We start from the raw sequence: 11,335 nt of genomic DNA, 5'->3' as shown, positions 1-11,335 counted from the left end.
ACATTCTTTTTCCAAAACCTGGCATCCCAAAGGTCACTAAATTCCTTCTGCATCTCAGTTGACAAAATGTATAAATAATCATCACCCTTATAAGTGCTGTTTCTGCATCATAGTTCTTTTTTTTTAAGTCTGACTTTTTATGGCGAGTGGTCGGCGTGGCAATAAACAGAAAAAACTGATGACAAGATGATCAACAGCCACGATGCCGCAGGAGAAGCCCTCTATTGCCACCTGCTGGAAACACAGAAAACAGACCAATGACAGTTGCACAATACTGTACAGCGTGTGTGCGTGCGCGTGTGCGTGTATATATACACACGCATACACACACACATGTATTCATTCTGGCCTCCCTGTGTGGAGTTTGCATGTTCTCCCCGGGTCCGCGTGGTTTTTGTCCGGGTACTCCGATTTCCTCCCACATTCCAAAAATAATGCATGGCAGGTTAATGGGGCACTTTAAATTGTCCCTAGGGGTGAGTGTGCGTGCAGATGGCTGTTCGTCTGCGTGTGCTCTGCGAGTTGCTGGCAACCGGTTCGGGGCGTACCCCGCCTACAGCCCGAAGACGGCTGGGATAGGCTCCTGCACCCCAGAAGACCGTTGTGAGGATAAAGTGGATCGGAAAATGAATTAATGAATATATCAATAAATAGAGAGAGAGAGAAAACATTTGGGGTTTTTTTAAACCACATACACAGAAGATCTGTCCCATCTCTTTAATTTCAAAATTGAATGTAACCCTCAAGCAACAAAGGTTTGCCCACCCCTGGTTTGCACTAAACTGCAGCCTCGTCATCCATGATGTGGGTTGACCTGCAAGTTTATTTTTGGCTTATCGTTTCATCCTTTGAGTCCTTTTCTCGATTTGTTCTCGCTTTACCTTCACATGGGAGTGCTCGGACATATTGTTTATCAAATTCAAATTCAAGTTTGGATGACTACGGTGTGTTTTATGATGAGTAGACTCTTGCCCTCTGGATTAACCTAATGTTCAACTATAATGCTGGATGAACCAGGTTTCAACCGGAGTGGTTGGTTCAACACTCCATGTCATAACACAAAAATCTGGCATTTATGACATTAATGGACAACTCAAGTCTATCGATGTGTAACTCAGTGCTCCATCGTCCATATATTCTGCACTGCTACCCAATCTGTGCTCAGCATCACCAAAATCATGGACGGCACATCAAACAAGGTAGGTGGAAAAATATATTTGAATCACACGTGCCTTCGCAAACACATCTGCAATTTTGCATGAAGAGTCCATTTTGAAATTACTCTCGTGAATATTCCAACATTTTCATTGTTCGTTACAACCACTTGGAACCTTCTGCTGTATTAAAAAATATTAAAAGAAATACGGATGCTTAGAGCTATAAATTGTGTGCAATATTCATTGCACTGGCCAGAGGTGCCTTGGGATACAAACCATTGTTCCGTCCTCCGTTTTTTTTTTTTGCCTTGACTTGCCAGCAAAAATTGGAGATACAAACGTTGTATCGTGGCAGTGAACTAACATTTGAAATTTTTAGACAAACAATATAATACTCACAGGGATATATATTCTTTCTATCCTATACGATGAACGACTAATGCAATAGCATTTACAGTAGTAGTCTTCTTTGTTTATGTCTTCACGACTGAACTATACTCCCGCACTTTAGTCAAGTTGCAATCAAGTAATCATGAGGTACAAATTGTTTATATCTTTACATTCTGTCCAATTTAAGGATTGTATCTAAAAGTGCTATGGTGTCCTATTAAAAGGAAAAAAAAACTCGTACAATTATTATTTTTTTCTTTTTGTTGGGTAACAGCGAATTAATGCCGTTTCCATTTCAATGGGGAAAGCTGATCTGAAATTTGTGTTTGAGTGACTCATTTCTCAAGGCACCACTGTACAGAATGTTCAAAGCGCAACATTAATTTCTTGAATGTACAAAAAGACGTGGAAAAAAGTTCCAAGTTTAATTGTAATCATTAAGCGCATGTTTGGGCCCACTTCGGTGAACCATGACGGGAATGAGTGCAAGATAAAGTCATGCGTAACAAGTGTCAACACCAAACACTGATTATTGTCCTTTCTCACATCAGATGCAATACTGGAGACTTTATTTAATGGCCGTGGTGCTTGGAATCGGAGGCTCCTTTCAATATGGGATTCAAGTGTCCGTTGTTGCCGCTCCAGCCGTGGTAAGATGTGCATTCGTCAAACAACACACATTTGGCTCTTCTTGCATTTGTTTAGTTTCGTTTGATAAATACAGAAGCTGGATATAGATATACAATATGATTGCTGCATAGTTAGATAATCAGAATCAGAATCATCTTTATTGGCCAAGTATGTAGAACACACAAGGAATTTGTCTCCGGTATAACACGCTGCACTAGTATCATCGTAAACAACAAAATCATTGAACCATTTTAGAGTAACCAGTAGTTTTGTAGTAGCATTTTGTGGTGCAAGAAGAGTGACTATGTCAGTGACTGTTTAAGGAGTTAATGGCTAGAGGGAAGAAGCTGTTTAAGTGTCTACTGGATTTGGTGCGCATGGCTCTGTAGTGTCTGCCTGAGGGGAGTGGCTGAAAAAGGTGGTGGACAGGGTGCGGGGGATCCAGGAGGATTTTCCGTGCCCTTGTCTTGATTCTTGCAGTGTGCAAGTCCTCAAGAGTGGGTAGGGCGGTGCCAACGATTTTCTCCGCCGTCCTAAGCATTTTATTTATATATATATATATATAAAATATAAATATATATATAATATATAAATATATATATATATAGCGGCCCGGTAGTCCAGTGGTTAGCACTTCGACTTCACAGTGCAGAGGTACCGGGTTCAATTCCAGCTCCGGCCTCCCTGTGTGGAGTTTGCATGTTCTCCCCGGGCCTGCGTGGGTTTTCTCCGGGTGCTCCGGTTTCCTCCCACATTCCAAAGACATGCGTGGCAGGCTGATTGAACACTCTAAATTGTCCCTAGGTGTGAGTGTGAGCGCGAATGGTTGTTCGTCTCTGTGTGCCCTGCGATTGGCTGGCAACCGATTCAGGGTGTCCCCCGCCTACTGCCCGGAGACAGCTGGGATAGGCTCCAGCACCCCCCGCGACCCTAGTGAGGATCAAGCGGCTCGGAAGATGAATGAATGAATGAATATATATATATATATATATATATATATATATATATATATATATATATATATATATATATATATATATATATATATCGTATTTTCACGACTATAAGGCGCTATTAAAAGTCTAAAATTTTCTCCAAAATGGACAGGACGCCTTATAATGCGATGCGTCTTTTATATGAGCCGAGTTCCAAAATCTGGCTGAGACCAGACACGCTGTTTATATAGAGAAAAGGCGGAAGTGAGGTCGGCCAATCAGTGAAGTGCGGGAAGAGGTCGGGCAATCAGTGAAGCGCGTCCGCGTACTTATATGTAAATTTGGAGAGAGAGAAAATGTGTACGTGAGTGACGACACGCACGCATGCGGAGAAGCGGTCGGCCAATCAGTGAAGTGCGTCCGCGCACTTATATGTAAATTATGGAGAGAGAGAAATGTAAATATATGAAGAGAGGTGGACGTGAGGGAGGACAGGCACGCAGGGGGTGGGTCCGGCAATGAGTGAAGGGTGGGCGTGTAAGGCACGCCTCTAGCAGGTACCAGCACATGTATAAAATGTGAGTATGTGCATTATTACAAAACAACTTCGGTTTTGGTTATCAAGAACCCCCGAAAATGAGTTCCACAAAGAGACACGCCTACGAAGCGCAATTCAAACTCCAAGCCATCGGTTATGCAGTGAAACATGGGAATCGAGCAGCCGCCAGAGAATTTAATATCAACGAATCCATGGTTCGCAAATGGAGGAAGCAGGAGAACGAGCTTCGCCAAGTCAAAAAGACCAAGCGCAGTTTCCGTGGAAATAAGGCGAGGTGGCCAGAGTTGGAAGACCAACTGGAGCGGTGGATTCTTGATCAAAGAGCAGCCGGCAGAAGCGTCTCCACGGTCACCATTCGACTAAGGGCGAAAACGTTAGCCGAAGAATTGAAAATTGAACATTTTCAAGGAGGTCCGTCTTGGTGCTTTCGCTTTATGAAACGGCGCCATCTATCTATGAGAGTGAAGACGACCGTGGCTCAGCAACTTCCAGCGGACTACAAAGAAAAGCTGGCCGTTTTCCGCACCTACTGCAGTAAAAAGATTGTCGACAAACGCATCCAGCCTAACCACATTACCAACATGGACGAGGTCCCGCTGACTTTCGACATCCCGGTGAACCACACTGTGGAGAAGAAGGGGACCAGCACGACTCCATGCGTGCCCATCTCACACCAGCGGTGAAAGACAAAGTCAAGCAAATGAACTCCGAGCTTGCCGTCATTCCCGGAGGCTTGACGAAAGAACTCCAACCGCTGGACATCGGCATCAACCGGGCGTTCAAGGTGAAGTTGCGAGCGGCATGGGAAAAATGGATGATCGATGGCGAACACAGCTTCACGAAGAGTGGGAGGCAGCGCCGGGCTAGTTACGCCAAGATCTGTGAATGGATTGTAGCTGCTTGGACGAACGTTGCTGCTAGTACAGTTGTTCGAGCTTTTGGCAAAGCCGGCATCATTTCCGTGGAGCCACATGACGACGAGAGTGACTCTGACAACGAGGGGGAACCCGGCGGTTTGGATGGATTACCGATACTTGCACAATTGTTTAATTCGGACACAGAAGATGACGACTTTGATGGCTTTCTGAGTGATGCTTGAGCAAAAAACGTGAGTACCTTGTAAATAAAATACACCCGAACTCAGTTCTGCTTTCGTTGCCTTTTTAAAAACGTGTTTTAGCTTCGAGCTTCAGTGTGTGCTTCAAGCTAACGTGTTAGCGAACGTGTTAGCATGCATGCATGCCGTATGTTTAAGCGTATGTTTTACCACTTTAAAACTGCGCCCATTCGTACGGTGCGTCCTGTATATGTGTAAAATACAGTAATGTCACCCATTAATGAGACTGCGGCCATTGGTACGGTGCGTCGAATAGTCGTGAAAATACGGTGTGTGTGTGTGTGTGTGTGTGTATATATATATATATAATTTTATATAATATAAGCATATTTATGTCATTTTAATAGATAGAGAGCGTGTCACATTAGTTAGTAGAAAGAAATGGTGATGTCACTGGAAACGGAAAGTATCCTGAAGTCATCAGATGGGGAGCGCATACTTACATCGTTGGAAGATAATACCGTTCCTGGATAGGGAGAGCATATTTATGTCGTCAGATAGACACACAGAACATGCTACATCATTAGATCAGGAAGGATGACTTTATCATCGTCTAGGGGGAGTATACTAACCGTTGTGTCATTGGATAGAGAGATCATATGGTATGATTGGCACACTTATGTCATTTGATAGGAAAAGTGTATTACGTCTTTAATTTGGGAACACATGCTTGCGTGATTATACAGGGAGAACGTGTGTATGTCATCATATAAGGCATATACAGATAGGGAGCGCATACTTATCATCAGTGGAGACCTATGTACTGGAAACAGAGAGAGCATTCGTGCTGTCGTTGAGTTGAGTATGTCATTGGAGAGGGAGCGCATAATCGGCCATGCCATCCATCCATTCATCTTCCGATCCGCTTTATCCTCACAAGGGTCGCGGTTATCACAGCTGTCTTTGGACGCCCTGAACTGGCTTCCAACCAATTGCAAGGCACACAGAGACGAACAACCATCCACGCTCACAATCACACCAAAGGACAATTTAGAGTGATCAATTAACCTACCGTGTTTTTTGGAATGTGGGAGGAAACTGGAGTACCCGTACAAAACCCACACTGGTACGGGGAAATCATGCAAACTCCACACAGGAAGGCCGGAGCCGGGATCGAACCCACGGCCTCTGCACTGTGAGGTCAACGTGCTAACCACTGGACCACCAGGGCACCCCCGGCCATGTCACTGAATATAAAGGTCATACTTACTGTATTTCATCATGTGTTGCAGCTCCGAAGCAAACGGAGCTGTCGTGTTGGTTTTTAAAATATGCTCTTTATTCATTCGTGTAACACCCAAAGAAAATACAGACACGTCTCTGTTGCACTACGTGCCTTTTTTTAACTGCCGTACAACTCGAGAGACGTTATAGGGCCGCCTCTGAAAACCCGTATATTAATGATTACTTCACTGACAATCAGAAAAGCGATAATAATGCAACAAAACAGAAAATCAAGTGAATAACATAAACGGTCTCCTACACATGCTTAGTTCAATGTTCAGGGAGAGTATGTCATATGGAAAACGTATTATGAGACTGGATGGAGAAGGCATACATTTGTCATTGTATAGAGAGACCATAGCGACAAAGTAGTACCTGAAAATAAGAAGCACATCTGAGCTTTTTGTCGTTTGTTGCAGCACGTTCAGACGTTTGTCAATTACACGTGGATGTGGCGCTACCAAAGGCCCGTGGACGAATCCACCAAGCAGCTCATCTGGTCCTTCATCGTTGCCGTGATGAGTTTGGGAGCGTGGGTCGGGGCCATCAACGCCGGTAGTCTCCCCGTCAAATATGGCCGGTGGGGACACGTCACATCAACGCACCTGGTTTGTTAGATGGTGACAAAGTTACCCCACAAAAACAAGTATTTGCATGACATTGTGTTGCAGGAAAAAAACAATGTTGTTTAACAGCATCGTGGCCGCGGTGGCGGCTTTGTTCATGATTTTCAGTCGCAAGGCCAAGTCTTTTGAGATGATTTTGATTGGCCGGTTACTCTTCGGCTATAATGCTGGTATGTCGTTGAGGACGATCATCCCGTGGGATGTTTTTTCCTAGTTTCCTCACTCGTCTTTTTTCCCTCGTCCTCCTGGCAGGTCTTGGCTTGAGCGTGCATCTCATGTACTTGGGTGAAAGTTCGCCGAAGAAACTCAGAGGCTTTCTGACCCTGACCCTGCCCATGTTTATGGCTTTGGGGAAAATGATGGGGCAAATCATCGGCATCAAGTAGGGAGTGTTTTCAAACACTAGAAAATGACACAGATGTGCGACCTACTTGGCGCCGTGCTGCCCGCCTGATTGCCGATTCCCTTGCAGAGGAACTCCCAAATATTTAGAAAAGCTTGGATCAAGAAGAACATTTCATTCTTTCTTAGATTAAACTCTTCTGAGTCGAGATAATGCCATGTGTCATTGAAAAGTGTTATTTGCAGCTGAATGAATTCTTGACAATGAAATAATTCCTTGTCACAGTGAATAGGTCGCTCGATATTTTCAATCTTAAAACAATTGTGATAAAACCACACTCACCAGTGACTATCGCGCACTCTCTCCAGGGAGATAATGGGCATCGATGAAATGTGGCCTTTTCTTCTGGCCATCAGCAGCGTTCCCGCCATTTTGCCGTTCCTGGCACTCTGCTTCTTCCCCGAGTCGCCCCGTCACCTTTACATCGACAAAGGAGACCGCGAAGGTGCCAAGAAAGGTTAGTGCATGCGTCCCAATCCAGAAAAGATGGGTACTGGAGGGATCCATTTTTTTTTTGTCCAATGCACAACATTTTGTGATGTCTCCGGCGAGGTTCGCAATTGAGGTACAAATAAGTACCGGTACTGTGGTTCAAATCGGCAAAGTGATCATGTCTAATCACTTGCAGTCCGTATTTTAATTAAAATACGGACTGCATTTTAATTAAAGTATTGCATAGCAGTAGCAGCAATCTAAACCAGGGATGGGCAACTTAATACACTTTATGCGATTTCAACGAACTGTCAATGGTTCTTATGGAGAATTTTTTTAAAAATCGTTGTTGTTTGTATACTTTTGTACTTTTTCCGTCTTGTTTGTGTTACACATAGTTCATTCAAAGTGTGTCTTTCGTAACTTGACACATTCAATTTAGGTTGTGTGTTGGGAACACAAAACTGTGACCGTGACTTGTATAGCATCCACTTTAAAAGCCAAGTTAAGGTATTCGCCATCTGATATCTCAGCAGTAAACATGTTTGCACCTCACGTGGTATGATGGACCCTTCTTCTTTGTGTTCCAAGAGTCTCCGTTAACTAGCTCTCCTTTTCGAATGGAGATGAACAGGTGGAAGTGATCCTAAGTCATGTCTGCCATCTAGCTGTGAATGATGTCATTACAACTTAACACTGATCAGGTGTGGCAGGGAAAACGTTTGTGCATCTCTGACATAGACAGGACCCTCAGGTAAATATTTGCCTCCAAAAGATAAAAATTGTCAGGTCCCAATATCTCCCGTGTAAGGTGTACAATAGGTGTACCATAAGGCGCCACTACACAAATTGAAAACCTGACAGCGTAGCTGAGTTACAAGTTGCACATGCGTCATGTGAAAGCATTGCAGTGGCTGTGGCAGGAGGACAACTTGAAAATGGAACTGGAGGACATGCAGAAGGAGCGAGAGAGCACTCAAGGGGAGAAGGCCAAGACGGTGAAGGACATCTTGACTTGTCGTCGTGTCCGATGGCAGCTGCTGACTCTGGTTCTCACCTGTTCTGCCAACCAGTTCTGTGGCTACAATGCGGTACCTATACCTGAGGACAGTTCTATCTTAAGCCGCATTGAATCCTGCTTATCATCAGCCATCCTCTCTATCAGCTCTATTTCTACGCCTTTGACATCTTCAGCGAGTCAGGCGCTCCAGAAGAGCTGAGGGAGTACTTGACTATTGGGATTGGAGCAATGGAGTTTATTGCTGTCATGCTATGTGTAAGTTTGACACAGGATCACATCTAAATTTGACCAGGTTTTTGTCAATGTTCTCAACAATCTCTCTCTCTCTCTCTCTCTCTCTCTCTCTCTCAGTCTCCAAGCTTGTGTGATTTCGAAAAGCTCATTCAAAACAAAATCAAGATAAAAATACTCAAAATATATATAATGTATTTTAAACAGGATTAATAGTAAGCAGTCAGTGATCAGTGAATTTGTTTCACGCATGTGTTTTGTGACACAATTCTTCAGTTTACAAATCGATGATGTAACGAAGAATAATTACAAAATAAAATCCATATCAATTTAATATTTTTGTGACAAAACAGCATTTAAAACAAATCTGAATAGAAAAAGTGTACTCGTGTTAATTAATGTCCATTATCCGATTTAAATAAGTAATTAAAAAAAATCCATATCAAAGCAAATTAGAGAGACACATTGGCGGGGGGAAATAGAACAAAATTGTGTCCACATGATGTAAGAAAAAAAAAAGCTGAGAAGAGAACAACAGCAAAAAAAGCTTCATCATTTGTAATATCTTATGCAAATTCAGTAGTAGAGTTTGAAAATGTAATTTGAAAACTCTTTGATCAAATGAAACCGATATCGAATACACAGTACTGTACACATCCTATCACCTATTGATGTCATGATTTACGGATGGTTTACAGCATATTTTGTGCAGAGCTTTTTTTTCTCCCTCCTGTTTGTGTTCCAGTCCTTCTTAATCGACCGTGCAGGCCGAAAGAAGTTGATGGGGTATGGCTATTTAATGATGGCTGTCGCCATGTCTCTTCTTACGATCATGTTGTGCATCAAGGTACCCACTCTGCTGCTTTGACCTTGATTCACTAAACACGAAACTATCCCTGCGCATTGACTTAATTTTGAACTAAATAATTTCTTTTTTTGCAGGATCTGAATTCATGGATCCCATACGTGAACATTGGTCTGATTTTTTGCGTCATCTGTATTTATGGACTTGGACCCTGTGAGTTCTGGTGAAAAAAAAATACACTTTTTATTTTATGTATGTGACATACAATGAGTATTATAGATTTTTTTTTTTGTTCAAACACAACATCAGACGCATTTTTGGGTAGCAGAAACAATGAAGGCACCACCTCAAAACAAACTGTTTTATGTGATTTGACGCAGCTGGAGTGATTGAGAAAACAAAAAAATGTCTTCAATGATGATTTAAAAGTTCTTCTCCTGCGCTATGGTTTCGATGTGTGAAGGGTCAGTCGAAAACAAGATGTTATATGAGGTTAATTGTTTTTTAGGGAAAGAGAACTCCTTTTCTTCTCTCATTGTTTTGCAAAATAGATATTAATAGAAATTCAGAAAAACTTAACATGATCGTCGAGTGACTGTCTAATTAAGTGTATTTTCTGTTGCTTGGATTAAAATGGTCAAAATGGTGCTTCTTCGACAGCGAAATGGAGAGCGAGTTGTCAACATGACGTTAGCTAACCGGCTAGCGCTTATGTTTTGCTAAATGACTCAAAGACAACCGAACCAAACATTTTATCCATAGAAAAAGTGAGAAAATGTCTTTGGCAAAGCCGCTAATTGTTTTTAACATTTCTATTGACAAATGCGTTGTTAATAAAATAAATGAAAGTGCACTCAGCACCCTGTATTACAATTTCCCTGTTTTAATGCATGGGAGTATGGTAGTACAGTACACCCCCTAAAAATGTTGTTTTATTTATTTATTTATTTTATTTTTGGCAGGTATTTGGACACAATAAAATCATCTCGAGCCAGATAATATATTTTTCAAAGTAGATTTATGGTCTACTTAAAAACAAAATAGATTAAATTCAATACACAATTTTTTTAGGTGCATATTCTTTTTTTTCCAGCTGGAGTGGCTTTCGCCCTTCCTGCTGACCTCTTCCTCCAAGCATGGCGTCCCGCTGCCTTCGTCGTCAGCGGGACTATTGGCTGGCTCAGCATGTTCCTCGTGGGCATGTGTTTCAGCTATGTCGTGGTGAGACATGCCACACCTCAGTCTGCCTATATTGTCTCGATCCTAATCCAACCTTACGTTGTGCGTGTGTGTGTGTGTGTCCACGTAGAATGGACTGGGCCAGTACTGCTTCCTGATTTTCGTGATCTATTGCCTCATCAGTGGATCCTTCATGATCTTTTTGGTGCCAGAGACCAAAGGAAAGAGCATGTTGGAGATTATGGAGGACTTCAACAAACTTAATTACAAGAACAGGGAAACTGAACTTGCCACCAAATTTTAATGTGAACTACATATTGAGAGCAAAACACCAAAACATGTTTCATTCGTAATTTTAATTTAGCTCGACATAGGCGAGGCAAAGCAAAGCGGCTTTATTAATACAGTGCGTTTCGTACACAAGGAAATTGACATAATTTAAAGTACAACATATAAAAGCATTTACAAACAAAAGTGTAAAAGGCATTGAAATACACAGTAAATAAATACAAGGAGCTTCTTCAGCTTGACGGCATCCCTCAGTGCCGGAGTCCGCCAGTGACTTCGGGAGATACTGGCACAACTATGCACCGACTACCTTATGGCCACAACTCCGATCGGCCGCC

At 42.5% G+C, this 11,335-nt stretch overlaps 1 protein-coding gene across 3 annotated transcripts; it reads left to right on the top strand.

Annotated features, from left to right (window-relative positions):
• Positions 1-1,065: 1,065 nt before the first annotated feature.
• Positions 1,066-11,050, top strand: LOC127607292 (solute carrier family 2, facilitated glucose transporter member 11-like). Of its 3 annotated transcripts, none has more exons than XM_052075482.1 (12): positions 1,066-1,199; positions 2,099-2,197; positions 6,432-6,592; positions 6,684-6,808; positions 6,891-7,020; positions 7,350-7,498; positions 8,377-8,564; positions 8,639-8,749; positions 9,471-9,572; positions 9,668-9,743; positions 10,624-10,748; positions 10,840-11,050. In XM_052075482.1, the coding sequence occupies exons 1-12, from the start codon at positions 1,179-1,181 to the stop codon at positions 11,011-11,013; spliced, it is 1,461 nt and encodes a 486-aa protein (XP_051931442.1). In that variant the 5' UTR covers positions 1,066-1,178; the 3' UTR covers positions 11,014-11,050. The 3 variants fall into 3 exon arrangements, with proteins under 3 accessions (XP_051931442.1, XP_051931440.1, XP_051931443.1); XM_052075480.1 differs by having other exon boundaries at positions 1,067-1,199; positions 10,624-10,751; XM_052075483.1 differs by lacking the exons at positions 6,684-6,808; positions 6,891-7,020 and having other exon boundaries at positions 1,068-1,199; positions 10,624-10,751.
• The last annotated feature ends 285 nt before the right edge of the window (positions 11,051-11,335 follow it).

Source organism: Hippocampus zosterae, chromosome 9 (genome assembly GCF_025434085.1).
Source record: "Hippocampus zosterae strain Florida chromosome 9, ASM2543408v3, whole genome shotgun sequence".
NCBI classification, from domain to species: domain Eukaryota; kingdom Metazoa; phylum Chordata; class Actinopteri; order Syngnathiformes; family Syngnathidae; genus Hippocampus; species Hippocampus zosterae.
Note: the sequence above shows the minus strand (reverse complement) of the source record. Positions and strands in the feature narration are given on the sequence as shown.